Consider the following 22,666-nt stretch of genomic DNA (forward strand, 5'->3'; position numbering starts at 1 on the left):
AAATCGCATTTTAGAACTATTCGATTTGACAGGAGTTGGCAGTACGTGGCGTTGACTAGGTTACTCCAGACTAACACTTCAAAATTAGGAATGACTAATGCTGATAGCCTTTGCACAAAATACAAAAACTAACAATTCAATGCTTTTAAGTCAAAATGTTGAGTATGAATATAACTAACGCGAAACCTGAGATCTATGGTCTTCAATTAAACTTAATACGTTTAATCATCCCATATTTTTTTAATTTATAGTATAAGTTTGTTTTGATATTCTCACTACACGTTTTGTAATTACAAGAAGCACAAATGTTTAACATCTTTACCAAAATTTACCACTAAATATGAAACTGAATAGAATTAATTATAAATTTATTAACAAAAAACACACCAATGTTATATTAAACAATATACTGGCGACATAACTTATATTATAAAGTATAATAGTTAAATAATTTATTTTTAAGCTATGATACTAATAATACAAAGTATTTGATTTTCCTCTTAAATGTCCTATTAGAATTTTCCCCCCGTTAGTATAGCGGTAAGTCTACGGACTTACTTTGCTGAAATCAGGGATTCAATTACCCTTGATGAACTCAACAGATAGCCCAATGTAGCTTTGTTAGAAGAAAACAAACAAACCTATTAGATTTTATGTCAGTTCACTTATTATTCAAGGCTGAATGTTGTAGTAATATCCATTTCAAAAAATAGTTTTTAGTATATTATTATTTCGTTAGTAAGGCCAACATACATTTATTTTTCAAATGGGATTTGATTCATTTTTTCAATAACGTTAATTCAAAGAACCTAGTAAATTTAATTATTTCTCAATTTTCTGAACACAATAAAACCTCATTGGTCGTTACAATTTAATTATTTCTTAATATTCTGAAGTCAAGTGAGCGTATTCTGTAAAAATGAATTACTTTTTAATTTTGTGTTCAGAAAATAATTCATTTCCACTAAGTGTATCTTCTTTTCAGGATATGTCTTCAGAATAGTATAAAAAAACGAGCATAAAACGTAATAATTATCTGAGCTCGATAGCCAGCAAGAGGTCACACAGTTTTTCCTTATAACTGAAAATGGCGTGATATTTTGTTTTGTTTTAAATTTCGCGCACTACACGAGGACTATTTGAATTAGCCTTCCTCAATTTAGCAGTGTAAGACTAGAGGGAAGGCAGTTAGTCATCACCACCCACTTCCAATAAAAAAAAAAGCATGACAGTCACAGTAAACTATCACTTTGCTGATTTCGTGTTAATTAGTGACTCTACCATATTGGGAGCAGGAATGCTAACTTCAATAGGTAAGTTTTACCTTACTTACCCCTAAATGGTAGTACCTTATTTTTTATTTAATTTTTATTTTGCTTTTTTATTTTATTTTATTTATTTATTTTTCATCTTTTTATGCTTCTCTTTTTCTTATTTTAACTTGGAAGAGCAGTCACCTTCCCACAACTGTCTGCAGGCAATGAAGGGTGATATAGATGTCCGACGTTGTGGGCTTGAGCACCCACATCTCACTCTCCTAATTTCTAATTTTGTTTTGTAAGACTAGCGAACTAGAGGTTAAGACTAGTAGACGGTGTGTCCCCACCGCAATGTGTGTCCTATTTTCTCAATGACCTCCAAAACCTAGGATATATTTTATAATCCCACGTTGTAGCTTGTACCCTAGGATCCCTTTTTTTAATGTGCAGCGTATTTACAAAAAAAAATGTAAAAATATTAAATTTCATGTTAATGTGTTTTGGTTTATGGCTTGATTATTTTATTGTTATAATATAATTAATCAGAGGTTGGGATTTACTGTTTTTAACGCAGTCCTTCCTCATAATTTTATTTGTTCATTTAACTTCATTTAGATATAAATTATTTAATTTCACTAAAATACATATATATAATGGGTGTGCCAAGCACTATTAAAGCCATACTTGCTGATAAAATGATGTTTTAAATGTTTCTGGTTCAAACATAATACCGAATTTAATCACAGAATAACAAACCAGTTTATTATATCAATGAGAACAGATAGAAAGTGCTCGTTTTCACGTGACTATGAAGGATTATAACACTAAGATTTGGGTTCGATCCCTGAGAGTGTCACAGCGCAAATAACTCATTGTTCAACTGCATTAAAACAAACTAAAGTGTTCAGACAGTACGTAATGAACCTACAAAAATAAAAATATTAAACGTAACTGATAGAATACATGCTTTTGTTTGTTTGCTTGAAATTAAGCACAAAGCTACACAATGGGCTATCTGTGCTCTACCCACCGCGGATATCGAAACCAGGTTTTTTGCGCTGGGAGTCTGCAAATATACTGCTGTGCCAATGGGGGGGGCACACATGCTTGTATTTACTTCTGTTTTTTAGATACATTGTTACAATACTGATTGGCATAGTTTTTCTGGAGAGTGACTAGGCAATGTGTTGAAATTACTATTAACTTCTGATCATGGCAAGCTAATTACATATAGTATGACTAAAAATAACGCAGCAACTGACATAATTAATTAGATATACTGGTCTAATTAGGAGTCTATGATGTCATAAAATAAAAAACTTTATAATGATTATTAAATATTGATTCAACAGTGCGTACCTTCGTTTGATACGCTAAAAGACTTCAGATAAAATTATTTAATTATCAATATATGTAATACTTATAATACCATTGCATGATCTCTTTTTCAATAGAAGTACATGTTTCAACAGATTGCCTCTGTTTTATTATTTTTTCATTGCAATGTTTTGTAATCATTTTATAATACCAAGGACAGGATAATTGCCGAACCTTTATACTTAAGCTCTATCTCTAATCTATTAATTATTAGAGCCCTTTATATAAAATTTCTCTCTCTCTCTCTTTTTTAAACTTGAAATAATTAAAATTATTTAAACGAAAATAATTTTCCAGATAACGTTGTTAATAACTTCAATCAGTTAAAATGGAACGTTACTAAACAGCGTTTTTAATCATATATTTGTATCCTGGCAAACATGTATTAAATGTACATGGTGGCCCGTAAGTCCTTACCCATCCATATATCTTATGTATCCAGTGTATCTGTGTGTTGTCCCTCATTCTCGCTGCATAATATTATGCGACGCCATGTTCTGTGAGACATTTTCCTCAACTTAAAAGGGGTTATTGTTCCAAATGCCGCGGTAATAGCTGCCTTCAACTCATCATTAGTATTGTAACGTTGTTTAGACAAAATATATGGATGGGTATTGATTTACGGGCCACCCTGTATATCAGTTAAAGTTTTAAGATACCTCAGAATTCGAGAACTTCTGACAAATCAGGAGCGCTCAAGGCTACAAATCCATTAAGATTTTGTTCATACATTAACAGTTCAAAAAGTGACAATGACAACAATATTTAAGGATCACTTTAACACAGAGACAACACTTGTTTAACAATACATTTAAACTTGATAATTAATTATTACTTTTGTGCATGTTATGATCATGTAAAAATGGCATGCATGTCAATTTGTGTCACGCAACTAAATTTTGCCAAAAAATTAAGATAAACCGTAATAATGTTAAGATTAAAAGAACTAAGTACGTTTGTTATAAGGTATTGTTGTGCGAGCATTAAAAGTTCTCATTGTTGTGTTTTAAAAGAACATTTTCACTCGTACAGGTTCCCGTAATCTTTGTGAGAAGAATTTGGTTGTTTATTTTCGCGCAAAGCTACACATGGACTATGTGCGCTAGCCATCCCTAATTTAGCAGTGTAAGATTAGAGAGAAGGCAGCTAGTCATCACCATCCACCGCCAACTCTTGTGCTACTCTTTTACCAAAGAATAGTGGGATTGACTGTCACATTATAAAGCCCTATGCCGAGCAAGTTTTATGTGACGGGGATTCGAACCCGCAACCCTCAGATTACAAGTAGGGCGCCTTAAACATCTGGCTGTGAGAAAAAAAAGAAATCCGAGTGGGATATACTACCAAAATAACTTTCCAACAGTCTTTGTAGTGCTCGTTGAAAATAACAGAAATGCATCTGTTTCAATTACAAATTAACAATCTAAAACGATCTAACTATTACAGTGTTGGGTTCTAAAGCGGCCAACAAGGCAAAAAACAACAACACACACACACAAAGTACATGCTCTACGTATCAGATAAGATAAATAAAAATCGTTTTTAAGTGTATAATAATTATTCACGATAAGATCTACATTGTACACTAAAACATACATTTTTACATATCACAGTCTTCAACAAACACTCTTGTATGCATTAGGTCATAATTCAGAACTCATTAAATCTCAGCAGCTTCAACAACCGCACCTTTACTTTGGTTTCATCAATACTCATCTTTAGCAGCTAGGTATACAGCCAAACTTCAAGCTCAAATACTAATGATAGAGTTGATACGATCTGATACATTGACAATTAACGATCAAGGTTCAGGCTTTAGAAACACGACCGAAACTCAGTTGTGGCGCCAGATGTTTGAGTTAGTACTCAACTGAAGAACAGTGTATCTCTATGGATCTTCATTCAGACCTAATGAGAACTTAGCTGAATTATTCAATTATGATGCAGAATATAGCGAGGAACAAACTTTCGTCATTAATTTTTACGAACTGGTTTTATTACTAGTTTATCAGTGAAAGTTTGATACTCATTCTATTTCACCACAATGTTTTCATTTAAAATTCAACAAGGACTTGAACAAACCAAAAGATCTCCATTCACATATAAATAAAAATTTACTCGTAATTACTCAAAACTTTGTTTCATATTGTGAAGATCCTGTTCAATCAAGGGTACTTCTTCATTAATGGTCTGTACAGTTGATTGTTCGGCCATTTCTTTTATATCAGTTGGTGTACAATGCTCAATCTCGGTACTTTTACCATAATTCGGATCAGTAGGATGACACTGAATTTCAATAAAAACATCTTCGATGTCAGACTCTGATTCACATTCTTCTTCTGTTTTTAATTTCTTAAACGAACTTGGAGAGACAGGTGACATCCTTTCACAGATAATATCATCAGAATATTTTTTTATTGTTGTTTGACTTTCTGAACAAGACAGATACCCTTTGGATTTTGACCTTAATTGACATTGACTTCGAACCTTTAGGCGCTGCAATTTTTGTGTGCTTTGGCTAGACAGAGATCTTAACAAGCTAGGTAGGCTTTTCAATGAAAGTTTTTTAAGCGAATTATCGGATGCAACTTTACGATCTAGATTTAATTTATTATTAGAACCAATGCAAGTCATACTTTGGGACTTGGGATTTTGAATACAGTCAGCACTTACACAAAGGTGGTTAGTGTTGAGACAGCTCTCTATACTAATTTGTAACTTCCCTTCACTTCCTCCCATTATATCGGTGGCAGATGTCTTTAGCCAATTCTGTACTTTATCTTCTAAACATTCCTTTTCTCTGTCTTGAGAAATGTTTCCTTCGATTGCAATATGGGGGTTTGTGGCGATCTCAGCAGGTTGAGCGGAAGAATCGGGAATTGAAGTGTCATGAGTATTTGACGAATCCACTTTCTGGTCGCCAGTGGACTGGTCACTAGATAGCAATACTTGGTCTTCTTTTGATGTCAGTACTTCACTACTATCCTCGTGACTGGTTTCTGCTAGTCTGTTATAAAAGCAGTTGAATTTATCTTCTAATTCTTTATTCTTAAATGTCAAAGAAGAACTATGTTCTTTTCTAGCACAACTAGGACATAGTCCTTCAGAAACTATAGGTCCAAATGGTGGCGACTTTTGAAGAGGCCTAAAGTCATACCTTTTTCCAAGCACACGGGGAGCACAGGTTTCATCAACTGCCATCTGACGACATAATTTTGGATTTTCCTTTGCTACACCAACCATTCCTCGTATGAACCTCGTTTCTCCATTCACAAACGGCCTTTCAAGAACATTTGAAAATGGCCGAGCTCCATGACTTTGTTCAATTACCACATGACCATAGAGATTTCGATCTGTTAGTCTTTTAAGTCCTGGTCTGACAAGATGAGAATCAGATCTTTCACTACTTACACTTGAACGAGACATACGAAAAGTCGAAGTCGAGGAATCCTGTCTACTACAAGATATGTTGGAATCTTGAGAATTCTTACGGGTAAATTTATACGAGTTTCTTCTTGCACCACTTTCCAAAAGTCGCAATGGAATATTAGTCTGACGCCAACTATCAGAACGAGATGAAAAATTGTCACTGGATACATTACCACCTCTTTTTGTGGTCCTTTCTAGATTTTTTTGTATCTGTGCAATTGCGTAGGTATATGCATTCGAATCATTTTGCGCCTGTGGTTCTTGACAAAGAAAGTACTTCATCGCAAATGTTTTCCAACGGCTTCTGTATTCCATTTGTTTTGGTTCATCGACAACCTTGTATTGACCACACTGACATGTTGGTTGGTCACTATCAGGACTTTTACGTTCAGCAGCCGAATTTGTATTAGCAGGTGTATGACGATTAGAGAAATTGGAACTGTGGCGACACCTTCCAATTCCACGAGTAACTCTTGATTCTTCTATTCTTTTACAAATAAACACACAGTCTTTCTTAAACTGTTTAGTAAAAATGGCGTACAGAAACGGATTAGCACAACTATTTAGAGGAAGGACAAATATTGTAAATACTTTAGCTTCTTCTAGCGAAATCAGTTGAAGCCCAAAAATTGCTGTCAATGATAAGAATGCTATAGGGGCCCAGCAAACAAAATCAGTAAAGACAAGAAGAGCCATTCTTTTTGCAATTCGTGAATCGTTAGAATTCCATGCTTGTGATCCTCTAATAGCACAGTACATTTTTAGGTAACAGCCCATTAAGATGACAAAAGCGATTCCATTTATAAGGATGAGAAATACGACATATCCGAGAGACAATGTCGATTCTGTCTCAAAGGGCAAACAAACAGCAAACTTTTTGTAGTTACTTATACCACAAAGAGGCATTACTGCCATAATTAAAGCAAATGTCCAACCAGCAGCCATGATGTATGCAGCATGCTTCAAAGACAGGCGTTTGTTAACGTACATGGCGTGAGTTATGGCGTAGTTCCTCTCCAATGTGATCACTGACAAGGTGTAAACGGACAGCTCACTGCTCAGGACCCCCATGAATCCCGCTATCTGACAACCTGCCGATCCTTGCCACGAAATTCCGTACACCTGAAGGGAAAACCAAATATCAGAGAAAATCATAATAATATCTTAGAGTTGTAATATCGACTGACTAGCTAAATAAATTTCAAATATTATTTCAAGGTAAACATTTCGGTATTATTATTATTATTTGTACGACAGTAATATCTAGTTATTTTATATAAAGAAAAAACATTCCTTTATTGGTATTCCAAGCGTATATCATAAAATGATTTGTCACTTCTTTTAGTTGTGTGCACAAATAGTTCAGAAGATTTTTTTTAATTTTCTGAATATAAATGTCTCCCTATGTAGGTTATCAGTAATTTTATGGATTATTGGCTATCTACTATTTGGAATCGAATCTTGGATTTTAGCATTGTAAGTCCAAAGTTATCCTGACCCATAGGGAGACAACTTGTGACTTACTATAAATGGCAAATATTCAGAAAGCTGTAATATTTATTACGTACAAATAAATAAACTATATGTGAGATTTAACATTTTTTCAATATAATTAATTACATATAAAAACTGTTAAATCGTAGCTGTAGGAATAGGCTTCATTCATGAACAGATGCATGAAGATACAACATACAGGAATGACGTATGATATTTCAAGATTATTATGTCTGTAACGACTTTAGTACTTTAACTTTTGTTTCAGTAAATCAGCTCGTTATTTTGATATGTCATATTATTCACGAAGACGGTGCTTAGAAATGTTAAGTGTTTCAAAAATCTCAAACAACAACAAAAGATATATGGTGTCGATTGTACATAAGAAACCCCTTAGTTCGCTACTTCTTTATAACTTTAAAATAATCATAATACTTACCTTTAGACACATATCAACTATATTTTGTTTGTTCTGATTCTTTTTCTTGTTGTAAGAAATCGTTTTTTGTTGTTTTTTATTCCGTAAAGAAAAATAGTTAAATATAAGAATATTTCACTTTTATTTAAAATTAACCTACTTGAAATTCCCCTAAAGTGGAAGCATCCACCACTGCGAGAATCCCAAGATAAATTCCCATAAAGAAGTCTGCTATGGCAAGATTACTGACAAGAAATCTTGGGACATCCATGGTGCTCCGCCCAAACATTAAAACCACCACCACTACTCCGTTCCCTAACATCGCGAGCAGAAACACGATCCATATTCCACAGCGTAACGTCCACCAGCCAAACAAATCGTCGCAAGGCAGGAACGGATCTGATACAAACATAAAAATATTCACAGAGTTTTGTTGAAAATTGTAACTTGTTAATGCTGGTTTAGACTATTTGAATACAATAGTAGGATTTATTTATAATGAAAATGGTCCATAAATTACAGAAGCATGATATCACCAACACATCGCTACATCTTGTGATATCGTAATGAGCACGCCCTTCTTGATCACGAGAATGATGTAAATCACAAAAAAGCTGATTTCAAGTATAATACTGTTATCATTATCCTTGCTATTGTGTTAGGATATGGAGAGAGTATTAGATTCAAACTGTAATAGTAGCGAGGCAAATCTTACTAGGATTCGTTAGAACAACAATCTATTTAGAAAACTTCAGTAAGCAGTGAGTTGAATTAACCCAAAGACAAAGTCGAGGTGAAAATTAGACAAATAGTGTCCTGATTAGAGATAAACATCAAGTGCAACTACAACAGCGTTATTCTACCACATGTCTGAGATATACATAATTTATAGTGTATGGGTGGAACTTATAATGTAACCATGAAATTGGTGTTCAGTGCAGTATCATATAATTACAGCAGATATACCTTCTCTAAGTCTAGTGTTAGCATAAGTATCATGTAACCAGAATAATTGTACCTTCTCTAAGTCTAGTGTTAGCATAAGTATCACGTAACTAGAATAATGGTACCTTCTCTAAGTCTAGTGTTAGCATAAGTATCATGTAACTAGAACAACAGTACCTTCTCTAAGTCTAGTGTTAGCATAAGTATCATGTAACTAGAATAATGGTACCTTCTTTAGTTCCAGTGTAAGTATAAATATCAATTAACCATAACAACAGTATTTCAATTAGGCACAGTGTGAGTAAAAATATCACGTAACTATGAGAATGGTATCTTACTAACCTGGCTGTGGTATACACTGGATTGGATAACGAGCAAGGAGCATATCTTCATTGTTATAGAAGGATTTGTAATCTTCAAAATATTTATCTGCATACCGAGCCAAATTATCAGGAATTACATAGTCTTTCCCAAAATATTTCCAAAACTGAACAGCAAACTCTTCAAATTTTGTTGAAATATTATCTATGAGATAAAGAAGTAAATACGTATGATATTAACTTAGGGTAGTCTGTTCTTAACTGTATCTTGTCGTACAAGACGTCAAGCAAAATAATTTTCCAACTCTTAAGGAAACACATCAGGAAGGGACAGGTTTCTTATAGCAATAATTTTGTAATACGTTTAGTGTATTTATAGCTATCTTGAATACATCATAAGAGCTAATACTAGCAAGAAAATATTTTACCAATTGATTGGTTAATAAACTGTTTTTTATTTTGATTTTCGTTCTGGTTTCTTCAATATAAGTTAGAAGTTCAATAACTGGTCGGTAATGGTGACACACAAGAGCGGAGACAGTAGTACTATAGAGAGAAAGGATGGTTTTGTACGACAAAATGGAAACCTTTCTTTATCAAGAAAAAAGTGAATTACCTTAGCTTAAATAAAACTTACAGAATGAAAGTATTTAAAACTTGAGTACTTATTGAAGAACAATAACTCACAGTAGGCAGTTTTCCAGTAATCACCATGTAAAACACACATTGAACGTGACTCTTATCTGATGTTTCGAAACATTGAAATTGTTATGGTTAGTTGTTTCATTCCGCAAAAGTTGCTCTTATTGTATTTTTGTGGTAATGATTCAGTTCAGTAGGGCATGATCAGGTGGTTAAGGCACTCCACTCGTAATCTGAGGGGCGCGGGTTTGAATCCACGTCACACCAAACATATTCGCCGTTTCAGCCGTAAAGGCGTTATAATGTGACGGTCAATCTTATTATTGGTTGGTAAGAGTTGGCGGTGGGTTGTGACGACTAACTGCCTTCCCTCTAGTCTTACACTGATAAATAAGGGACGGCTAGCGCAGATAGCCCTCGTGTAGCTTTGCGATAAATTCAAAACAAACAAACCAAACCGGGTCAGTAGGATCCCCAGTATACATTTAATCAGAATACAGTAAAAGTTTAGTTTTTCAGAATATCAGAGGTAACACCAGTTGTGTATTTAACTTTTAACTTCTAATTAACTAAAAACTTTCCAAACAGTTTATTTTTGTCAATCTTTTGTTATTAATATTTCTTTGAAAACAAAAGTGTCGCCATTTAACTCAAACTTTTGTTTTCTGTAGTGGTGTGTTTCAAAATGGTAGTAATTATTTGCGTTTAGCTAATTTTCATTATGAACTTCACGTTTGCTAAATCTTACTGGTATCATCAGTTCTATATTTCTCTTTGCTATCAATCGATATGATAAAAGAGAAAGAAAATTCATTCTTTCAAAAATATGAAAAAACGTATTAAAAATGAAGTAAGATTTACACAAGGATCAGTGTTTCCGATGGATGTCGCTCTTACCATAGCTTGGCCATACATCTGTGACGTTCTTACTCCACGTACTCATATCGACGTCATTTTTTGTGAGCCACACAATAGTCTCCTGTAGGTTTTCAGGCTTCCATGGCGTCTGTCGAGCCATTGAGAGGAATGCGCAGCAATGGTAGGAGTATGAAAGAACTAAAGTATGAACACTAGGAAATGATTCTGGAGAGGGGAAATCTTTCAGGTTCGGATTGTTAAACGTCTTGAGCTGACGAATACTTTGTAAACCCTTTGTCGGAAGTGTAGGAAAGCGGTTGCTCCCTAGATTTCTAGCAAGGAAGATAAAGTATTTAGGTCAATCTTAATGTCCAATTAAGGGGTTTAAATCAGCATCATTAATTAATTAGGAAAAATAACAAGAGTTGTATTATGGTGACAAAAGTTATTTTATAATTACAACGAAAATGATGTTTTTAGTTAGTAACCAAGAGATCGTTGTTTTAAAAAAAACGTTGCAGATGGTAGAGAATGATTCAAAGAGATTCATTCACGTGTGACACTTGGTCGAAACCGGTTCTTTAACCTCTTTTTACTTTTATAAAAGAAAGTACAAAGTAATGATATCTTATCATCTTTCATATGTCAACAGGTTTTAATGTTAATGTTTAACGAAATGTTATAAAATCTGATATTAAATATAAATAAAATCAGGACTTTACATAGCACCTATAGTGTGAGAGTATGTAGAACAATCAACAATAATTGTTTTATGTTACATCATCATGTTATTAATCTCTTATCTATTTATAATTGTATTAAGTTCTGTTTTGTTTCCACACTTTGACATCATTTGTTTTCTTTTCTTTCAACGTTTGGCGTTTCCTTTTGTTCTTATACTTTGTTTCACCTCTTTATGTATATACACACCTAGAAAAGTGAAAGTTTGCTTGTTTGTTTTTTGAATTTCGCACAAAGCTACTCGAGGGCTATCTGTGCTAGCCGTCCCTAATTTAGCAGTGTAAGACTAGAAGGAAGGCAGCTAGTCATCACCACCCACCGCCAACTCTTGGGCTACTCTTTTACCAACGAATAGTGGGATTGACCGTCACATTATAACGCCCCCACGGCTGAAAGGGCGAGCATGTTTGGCGCGACGGGGATGCGAACCCGCGACCCTCAAAAGCCTTAACACGCTTGGCCATGCCGGGCCAAAAGTGAAAGGATAAAATAATTATAAACTACAGTAATTATTTTAAAACACCAATTTATCCCAACATATGGAATCAAGTATGTCTTCAATATCGGTGGTAATTTATTTTTCCCAGAAATTTAGATCTCTTTACTATTTTAAATTAACACAAATATGGTATTTAGTCTCATAGTGTTCTTATTGACTTGTGATATGCTTTACTTCAAGATTCCTTTAAAAATTGCGCTTTAAATACAAAAATAATAACTTTTTGGTTCTGTTCGTCAATAAAACCCAAACACATCAGCTCTATCTTACTACGGACGTTACACACTTGTGAGGGGTATTGCCATTGATTGCAACCACAAACTGCTAACTTAAGTTTCAAGATATTCTTGGAATCTCAATACGCTGGTGCCGTGTATAAATTCACAGTACACACGTGCCAAACTAGTATAAGTATTATGAAATGGTATGTGAATGAAAAGTGTTTTATTAAAAGATGGACCAATTCTGTTCAAACAGTACGAAAACTACGACTTGGTTGACTAATAGGATTAAAATTTCAAAATATTTGAAATGTATAAATTGAACACGTTTTCATATCTAAGAAATACGTTCAAACGGGAAAAAAGTTCAAGGTTTACTGTCGTACGTATCAAACAAAACAGGCTTGTATTTCAGGTTGAGTTATTTCAGTAACGGGTGTTTTTACTGTTGTTTCTTCTAATTGCATGCGAGTTCAACTTATTTCTAGTTCAGACGCTCTTTTTATTTGTTTAACAATTATTGTTGCACTTTTGGCAATTTATTTAGTGATATAAATTATGTTTAAAATAATTACTGTTTAAGTTTAATTATTAACACATACATTGGTTTAAAACATTATACACCATTCATTACTTCTAAATAATTCTATCATTGACTTCTTCCGTTGAATATTTACAAAATAAGATTCACCGTTATATTGAAGAGAAACTGTTTCTCTGTTGTGTTTTGGAGCCGTTTAAATTATTTGGATTATAAACACAACAAGTAAAAATGGCAGCTCATAAACTCAGGTAACTCTGGAAGTGTTATAAAACACTTTGGAACAATACAGAAAACTTTTCAAGTCTTTACAGCTTCAGAAGTAGTTAAAAACTTGCATCAGTAAGTGAGAAAGAAATCATACGAAAAGGATAACTTTGACTGAATCATCACTAAGTAAGTAGAACGAACCAGTTTGAAGTTTCAGCCACCAGATAAAAGTGAAAAACCCGAAATGACATAACGTAAAAAATTTACATCCAAGTTGCTTCTTTACGTAAGTGCTAATATTACATCCTTATTCTGATACTAGTACTCTCCTTTAACAATTTAAAAGGAACACATAATGAATCTATTTTTATAAAACAGAAAACGAGATTTATAAAATCCGAACATACAAATCCCTTAACCGAGGAACAGAAAGAAAGGCGTCAGGGTGAATCTCTTCTATCCTGTTGTTGGCAAGACTTCTGCAAAGTATGAGATATTAAATTTATTTTTACACATCAATATTCTTTTTGCAAGAACAAGATACATCCTACTTTATACAACGAAGATTTAACAGTTTATTAATCTACCGAAGATTGTCTAAACTACTAAAAAGTATTAAATTAATACATACTACACCACAGAAATAGTTTGTTTTTTATTTAAGAAGGTTGTTTTAGGCAGACGTTTCTGGTTATATTTTTAGTAAAGTATCTGTTGCTCCTATTTATTCTACAGAACAAATATACAAACAAAATATATTAAAGTTATCAGATATTTATATGCACAAAATATATGCTAACAGCTATATTTTTGTATATGATATATATGATAGTTTATTTTAAACCTACGTATAACAACACAGTATAACAAAGTATAACAACACAGAGAGCACCTATGTTAATATATACAGAAATTCGCAGACTCAGAAGATATAACACAGTGATTGTCTTCAAAATCAGCTTACCATTGTGGGTAAAATACCTTTCATTATCAGCCTGAAATTCGGTGTTTCCAATAGTTTTGTACAGTTATTCTAAGATTTTGACGTAAATGCATTATTCAGAGACGCCCACAACTATTTTCATCAACGTCTTTAAAATATTAATAAACCACTACAGAAAACAATAATTTGAAACACACCTTATATGACTAAAAATGAGACACTATTTGTTATCAAAATCCAGGAAGTTAATAAACTTACAAAACTTGTAGGACGCCCAGTCCACGAAAAGCATCAGAAGGAATAATTTCTATCAGATTATCACCCAGAAACAAATCGATTAATTTTTTCTGCTTCTGAAAAGGAGCATTCTCCAATAGTCTTATCCTATTGTAACTGAAGTCTCTGTAAGAGAAACAAGAAGATTCGATAGCAACATGGAAAGAACATGAGATTTCACTTGTTAAAGAACAAAAGTATGCTAGTAATATCAACTATAAGTGGACAAATAAAACAAAGTTTAAGCTTTTAATGCACCGGTTCATAAGAGAGTAAAGAAAAAAGTCCACAGTAATGCAGAAAGTATATATATATATATATATATATATATATCCATACAAATCCATATATAAACTTCAAAACAGATTATTTGTTTTAATTTATTTGGTGAAGCCTGGCATAGCCAGGTAGTTAAAGCATACGATTCGTAATCTGAGGTTCTCAGGTACGAATCTCTGTCACATTAAACATGCTCTCCCTATGGGCGGTAATGACTAGATGCTTTCCTTTTAATGTTACTCGGCTAAATTAAGGACGGTTAGAGCAGACAACCTTCATGTAGCTTTGTGCAAAATGTAAAACAAACACAAAACAAGCTTTCAAAGAATGCACTAATTATTTCTTGACTAGTCAGAGAGTTACAAATACCCCCTCGCACACGACCTACTTCATTTTTTCTTAAAGAAAAAAATCGCTTTCAGAAAAACATAGATACTGTTCGTTTAGGTTTAGTTGTTGTTTTTCCTTATACATGTCAAAGACTAGACAAAGACTATTGCGCTTCTCGTACCTAATTTGGTCTGATGAAATAGATATTTTAGACATTTATCTATACCTCGGATGGAGTAAACTAGAAGATTCTGCGAGAAATAACCACCTGACGTGATGATTTGTATTCATTATAAATTAATAATGATACATATTTTTAAAGGCATTTCATGTATCTAGAGTAAGAGAGTTAAAAATTTAGATATACCTAAAATACGTTTAATAGTAATAGGTCATATTTATGATGTATAAGATTGATGTTGGTCAATAACATTAATAGAAATATAAAGTGGCGCTGTGAGTAGATCTGGAATCCCAACATAGTTGAATCTTGTCCACATGATCTTTCAAACGTAATAATATATCCATCAGTTACTGTTACAAGAGAAAAACAGTGAAACACAAGCATTACTTATAAAAGGGATGGGACGAGTTGGCCCTGTTGTACAGCTCAGGCCAGCCGAGCTCGAAGCGATGTGGTATCATGAAACTTTCCCTCACTTAAATCTGTAAGAGTGACAGTCAGCCATTAGCATGAAAGGAAGGTTGTAGAATAATACTTACTAACTAATTGGAACTTTGGAAGCTTTAGTAACTTTTGCATGAATACAAGTACACTAAGAACAGACTTTGAAAATGTGGTGTATGTCTTACATCGTCCTGAATACAATTCATAAGTACAATTCTTTACACATATCTCAGGAGATACTGGAAATTCCGTTGTTTTTACTCAAGCAATAGTTCTCCTGTGCCTGTCAGCTCTAGAGAAATCTAATAAACTGTACTCGCAGCATTTTATTATTGTTATTATCTAAATGAAAAACAGCTGGACTGGAAAAAATAAGGGGGCGGACAAGAAAAAAAGTCGTATGTTTTACAATCAGCATCCCCACCAGGGCCACGGTAGTACGTCTGCAGACTTACAACGTTGTGAACCGGTTCGATACCCGTGGTGGGCAGAACAGAGATAACTCATTATGTAGCTTTTTGCTGTACAACAAAAACTACATACAGCGACTAAAATAATTAACATAATGCGGCCAAGATAATCAGTATCATTGTATACATAGCTTGAAATTGATTACTAAGTAGTAAACCATATACTTTGTTATGCTTTATTAACAATGTCACAAGTGTGAGTTACTTGTCACTTGGCTACTATTTGTATGACTATGTGTGTAAGTTAATATTGGAAAAATAGCGAACAAGTGACAAATAACTCATACTTTTGGTATCATTAACAAAACGGACAAATACGGTGATAAAATAATTCTAAACTAGGTAGACGGTTAAATTTTTAACAAAATGTTTGAAACTATTTATCTAATATATTACATTAATTACTTTCAAGTATTCTATTACCAATTTCTCTAGTCATGACCAAGCATGGCCAGCTGGTTAGGGTTGAAATCTCCGTCACATGTTCGCCTTTTCAACCGTGGGGCGTAAAAATGTGACAGTCAGTTCTACTATTGGCTGTAAAAGAGTAGCCCTAGAGTTGGCGGTGGGTGGTGATGACTAACTACCTTCCCTCTAGTCTTGCACTGCTAAACCAGGAACGGCCAGCGCAGATAACCATCACGTAGCTTTGCGCGAAATTCAAAACCAACACAAAACTAATTTTAGAAAATGCACTAATTATTTCTGTGACCAGTCAGAGAGTTACAAATACTCCTGCATAAAAAACCTACTTCCTTTTTTTAAGAAAAAATCGCTTTTAGAAAAAACACACATACTGTTTATTTAGGTTATTTGTTGTTGTTTTTTTTCTTATATTAGCCCAAAGCTATACAAGGACTATTGCGTGTCTCGTCCCTAATTTGATCTGAAAAACAAGAAGACATCAGTTAACAGCATCCACTGTCGATTCCTGGGTTTCTCTTATCGAATAATTTAACGCATCTACCGACCGAAGTTGAGACACGTGATTTTTTAGTAGCATGATAGATTCATATTCCAGTTTTTAATCTCTGGACCACGTCTGGTCCCATTGTGCAGTAAAAAATATTCCGTGCCGTTAGTACTTTCACACAATCATAAAAATGGACAGGTTAACCCTACTTCACGGAATACGTGTACAACGTGGGTTTTTTGACACATATTTATGTATAACTAGTTTGCACTTATGGACTATAGAAATATACTTTCTACTTTAATGATATTCTGTCTTACACAGTTCAATATCATTGAAATAATAGATAATACAATACATTTTAAATAAGTTATAAATTTTAACTAAAATCGTTATCGTATATAAAAAGGAGACACAAAAAACAAAACGCTCGTGTAAAATTTCCCTTTTAGCACTAAAGATGTATTAATAATCAAAATACACACATCTTTACTTCTAGAATGGATATAGCATATAATATATTTGGTACCACTAACTAACAATAGTATAAAGATATTCTTCTAGATTAACTTTAATATAACTAAATAAATAATAAATTTAACAGATAGTTTTGAAAAATACATTACACTTTTTAAAGAGTTAGTTTCTCTCATATTATTATATATTGCATACCAAATTTTTTTCTAATTAAATTATTGATTTTTTATAAAGTGTTATGTATAAATGAGTAGTAATTCTTGTATAAAATAATGGTTTTTCTTGTAATTTTTATAAGTTGCCGATTCATATAACAGCGTTATCCACATTTAAAACAAGATTATATTTTTGTTTTAGTGTATTATTCTGGAACTACTTACATCAAACGAAGCTCTTCGCATTTTTCTAGCTGTGGTATTGATGACAAATAATTGGATTTCAAGTTTCTATAGCAAAATGCAAAGTAGTGAAAAAAAAAATAAGAATAATACGAAAAGAGAGACAAGTATGCTGAACTGGCAGTACATAAATAGTGATAAAATCATGATAGCTTTTAAGGTAATACAAAGTCATTTTGTTTTAAAAGAGTAATTCATTTATCTTTTTTTGTCTCACTCAATGATATACGAAAATAAATTTTTGGGTGGGGATATCGAAAAGAAAAATTATAAGCATGAAATAAGCACGATCATTTGGATGATCAGTGGGAAGTCTTTAGTTTGTGAATGTAAATTTACATAAGTAAACGAGAAGCTTTAAAAATAGTTCTGTACTCTTACTAACACAATAGCTTTTTGAAAGTTGAATATAATTTTGTGTTAATGCTGCAGATAAACTTTTTTGAAAACTGAACATAGTTTTGAAATAACACAATACTGTTGGGAAATTTAATTGCTATATTATTAATTTAAAATCTTAATGTAAACTAATTACGTTTTTATGAACAAAATAAAACATTATTATCTGACATTAAAGTTTATAAGTTATTTTTACTCAGTACTAAGCCAACTATTCCGAAATGGTTTCTGGTCTTAACAATTTACAGCTGGTGATGCAAAGGTAACCGCACGAAAACACATCAAATAAAACTGATAAGCAAACAAACTCTATCGCATTTACTACTTATTTTGATTAAATTATTTTATATAATTATTTTATGGATAGTGAAGATTCAATACTTAAGTGATTTTTTTATGCACGTTATTTTAAAGGATTTGATAATTTACGTAATGTCACAAATGATTATTCACACTCACAGGCTTTTAAGTAGTGGCACCTGGTGGCAAAAGTTTGGAACAGTGTGCAGTAAAGCACGATCTAAACGTAAGTGCTCTAATGCTTTCGTTTCTGTTAGATCTGGAAACTCCTTTAAGTTCCGCACATCTGAAAGGATGCTGTAAAAATGTAAGTCGTATCAGTTTTTTTATTTCCAACTCATGAGATAATAATTTAGCATAAATCAAAACGTACAACTAAATTTGTGTGAAGTTACAATAAATGGCTTTCGTATCTTTCCTCTACATACATCAATGAGAGTTCATATTGCTAGATACGGCGGTACCGAGGCGGTCACGTTACATGTTTCATATTGAAGTGAGAGAGAACAAAACTTCTTACAGCTCCTTCAGGCTGGGGAGGCTGGAAAAAGTGTAACGTCCTATTTCCGTCAATGGATTTCCTCCAATTTCTAACAGGGTCAGCTGAGAATTGGACTTGAAGGCAAAATCCGGTAAATATTTTATATCGTTGTCTGAAAAAGTGCTAAAGACAAATAGTATAATGGCTGTATGAAACACTAGCTTTTATAAAGTAATATAGTAAGATACAAACAGTAACAGAAATGTGCCTATCTTAATACCAATATTTTGTGTGTGTTAAACAGTTCAGAAGACAATAATAGAAGCTGCCAATAAAGGACTTAATACTCACAGATACTGAAACCGCTCTTTGAACTGTCCAAAGTATCTAGTTTTCATTAATGAACAAGAGCTGATAAATTACAATGTAAAAATTATGATAATTTATTCTTTTTGACAAGCTCTGTACACGTATAGTACCTACAGTTCTTTCAAAGTGCGAAGAGTGGCCAATCCACTTGGTACTTTCTTCAGTTTGTTTCCGTCGATTTCTCTAAATGAATCAACAATTTTGATAAAACAATTACAGATGTTTTATTTATTAGATTCTTTACAAGTAGGTCTATCAATACCAAAAATATAATTTAGTCTTTTAAATAAAAGCATAAAATATAATTGTGTTAAAACTAATAAACCATTTACTGAAGCTAGAAATAAAGACATTACTACATAAGAATTTAGGTCACAGATGTCAATTACAGATAAGTGTTCAATTAAGTATATTTTTCAAGTCTCACGAATATATAAATTGATAATATTTCCAAATTAGGTATTAAAGCTATCTTAGCTTCTTATTTGAATCTGTTTTACTATTAAAGTTTCATATTTTCATAATGTGCTTATTATACAGTTAATAGCGATCCGTCACATTAAGTACCGAAAATAATAATAGCACCATGCAAACGAAATAGTTTCCATGGTCTACTTACAATACTTTTAATACCGTAAGGCCAGTAAACGCTTCCTCCCCGAAACTGTCTATCCTGTTCCACTTTAGAACACTGCACGATAAAGCAAATGTAAGAAAACTATATCTAAAAGCAAAAACAAAACAAAAACTCGTGATATCAATAATGAAAGTAAACATTCCAAGATATTAAAAGTAAAATCAAAACACGAGATTATACTTACTTTTTTTAAAATGAAAAGGTGACATCTGATTGGTGAATATTTCAAAAGTTTAAAGCCATTAGCTTACAACGTTACGATGAAATGTTGTTTGGGAATCTATTTACGTTGTAGCTTCGAAGAGGTTTAACGTAAAGCAAAATATTATAATTAATCAATATAGATAGCAAACTTTTGTTTCCTTATTTAGCAATGCAAATTCAAGAACCGTCTTAAAAACTAAGCAGTAGTCTAGAGTGTTAAAATACTCATAAGTAATCAGAGTAGATACTAGTCTTTCAGGTGAAAACACTTTCTATTTCAAACACAAAAGGAAAGGCTTGAGACAGATAATTACTTTTCCAAAACAGCAGAAAATTGGAATATCCTTCATTCGTTCTATAAATATAGACCATCTAGGTTTCTGAAAATGCCCTTTCTGTACATTACCTATACATATCGATCACCTAGGTTCCTGAAAAGACCCTTTTCTGTACATTTTATATTATATAGACTATCTAGGTTCTTGAAAATGCTTTTGGTTTTTAATTTGAAAAATTAGTTTTACAAAGTTTTGGATATTTAACAAAAAATGTATCATAAACGTTAAAAATTATTTTAATATATAATACTAACAATCCCTAAACGAAGTTAACTTCAACAAGGTTTGATAGGTTGATTTTTCTACACGACAAACCTAAGTTAAATCAATTTTTTGTATTAGATATAATTAAAATTTAATAAAACAACATTTGTAATCAGCCATCATTATTTGTATTAAGCCATATGTAATATAATTCACGTTAGTTGTTTACGATGACACCACAAAGACACACATGGAGTAATAGTTTAATTTCATACTAGCAAGAATTCAGTCTTTATAATAATGCATTTGGATAAAGATTTCGGGTATAGTCACTTACAGGATGGCGAGTGCAGATAAATTCTGGAATGCGTAATCTGGAACTTGCCTGATATTGTTGGAAGCCAGATTTCTGTAAAGACAAGATCATTTTCTATATTGTAATATATAACCCAAGCGATGTGAAAGAAAAAAAGCCTGGGAAGAAATATAATCGGATAATTGTTTAAAAGTGGGATGTTAGGAGATTCACAAAGTTCCTTATTGAAATCTGTAGTTCTCTTACCTTTTATTTTTAAACTACAGAAGCTTAGACTTCTGTGGTTTCTTCTATTAAATGTATTATTAGCAAACAATTTACTTCTTATCACATAATGGGGAGTTGTTTTTTTATAATATAGTTTGCATTTTTCTTGGACTAGAAAAAATACAGACTAGAAGGAAGGTAACTATTCATCACCACCCACCGCCAACTATCGGGCTACTCTTTCACCAACGAATAGCGGGATTGACCGTCACATTATAAAGCTGCTACCGCTGAAAGGGCAAGCATGTTTGGAATTTCGTGTGAAATATTTAACAGTAATTACTACGTTATTAATAAGTAACAATTCTTGCTTTTCTTCACCTTGATAATATAATAGTATAATTTGCAAGCCATAAGAATTCTTGGCGTATTTTATTAATGTCTAAAAACGTTAAAATACTGTATAAGAACCCCGTATACAATATAGTAAGTTATAGTTGTGTCAAGAATATTAAAAAAAAAGTAATATGAATTATATTTTCGTTTTAATTTCTTTACACAAAATAATTTCGCCACAACACACTAGTTTTTAGAACACAAAATTAATATATTTTTAAGCTTTAATAGTGTTTTCAACACTACATTACATTTCTTTAATGTCTGAGTTTAATTTTCGTCGTGTTCAGATTACAACCATATTTTTGATAAGACACAAAAATATTCTACTTGATGTAGACAAAGATCATGTCATTTAACAACGACATGATTTTACTATGTAATTTTCAATCGATATATCCAGAATTATCAGTTTTATTCAACTGAGACTGCATTCAAGGCTATAATTTTTCTATAACATTACAGTTGATATATCAGTTGTCATTATTACAATAGTTGCTTCTAATTGATAAAAAAGATTGTTTTCATTTTAAATACCGATGGAAATTAAAAAGATGTTTATTTAATAAAATGTATGCTAAGATATGTATTATTATTATTATTTTGTAAAAAAGTAATGTTGTTTATAACATAATTTGATTAAACAAAACACTGATAAGTTGAAAATAAAATGTTTGTTACTATAAAGGCACGTTTTCAACGTAAATCAACTTGTGAACATGTGCGTCATCTGTTCGTTTATATTATTGAATGTTTTAGAACTTCTACTGCAGCTCCACGTAACACCACATTTCCACTAAGCCCAGGATCGACCACGACTATCTAAATTTTCAAGCTTTGAAGAATTATAAATCTGTTGTAGAAGAAGAATAGTAAATCATGTCAAATTTTCAGAATGTTATTTTTCTCTGTGTTATACATAATCCATCTCTTTCAACGTTCATGCATGACACGTTTCTGTCACATTTCATATCACATTCTAGTTCATTCACTTTCTTTCCTCCCTGTTTTGCTATTTTTACTTCGACAATTTTGAATTTCATTATGACGGAGTCTGAAATGCGACAACATTCATATCAACAGCCAAGCAAATCACAGCCTCTCAAATGAAATTTACTGTTTTTCAGATGCCTCTACCTTTCATGTT

The 22,666-nt window shown here is 32.5% G+C and overlaps 1 protein-coding gene across 1 annotated transcript in view; it reads right to left on the reverse strand.

Annotated features, from left to right (window-relative positions):
• Positions 1-351: 351 nt before the first annotated feature.
• LOC143253035 (uncharacterized) overlaps positions 352-22,666 on the reverse strand; it is a 73,959-nt gene continuing 51,644 nt past the window's right edge. Inside the window, exons 5-16 of the mRNA XM_076506124.1 lie at positions 20,938-21,009; positions 19,837-19,908; positions 19,332-19,400; positions 18,888-19,031; positions 18,527-18,664; positions 17,651-17,716; positions 14,156-14,299; positions 13,362-13,433; positions 10,782-11,074; positions 9,265-9,447; positions 8,138-8,376; positions 352-7,187 (exon numbers count right to left, since the gene is read on the reverse strand). Coding sequence (XP_076362239.1) covers positions 4,761-7,187; positions 8,138-8,376; positions 9,265-9,447; positions 10,782-11,074; positions 13,362-13,433; positions 14,156-14,299; positions 17,651-17,716; positions 18,527-18,664; positions 18,888-19,031; positions 19,332-19,400; positions 19,837-19,908; positions 20,938-21,009 — 3,919 coding nt within the window. The 3' untranslated portion in view covers positions 352-4,760. The remainder of the gene's footprint in view (positions 7,188-8,137; positions 8,377-9,264; positions 9,448-10,781; positions 11,075-13,361; positions 13,434-14,155; positions 14,300-17,650; positions 17,717-18,526; positions 18,665-18,887; positions 19,032-19,331; positions 19,401-19,836; positions 19,909-20,937; positions 21,010-22,666) is intronic.

The sequence above is a fragment of the Tachypleus tridentatus genome, chromosome 6 (genome assembly GCF_004210375.1).
Source record: "Tachypleus tridentatus isolate NWPU-2018 chromosome 6, ASM421037v1, whole genome shotgun sequence".
Lineage (NCBI taxonomy): Eukaryota > Metazoa > Arthropoda > Merostomata > Xiphosura > Limulidae > Tachypleus > Tachypleus tridentatus.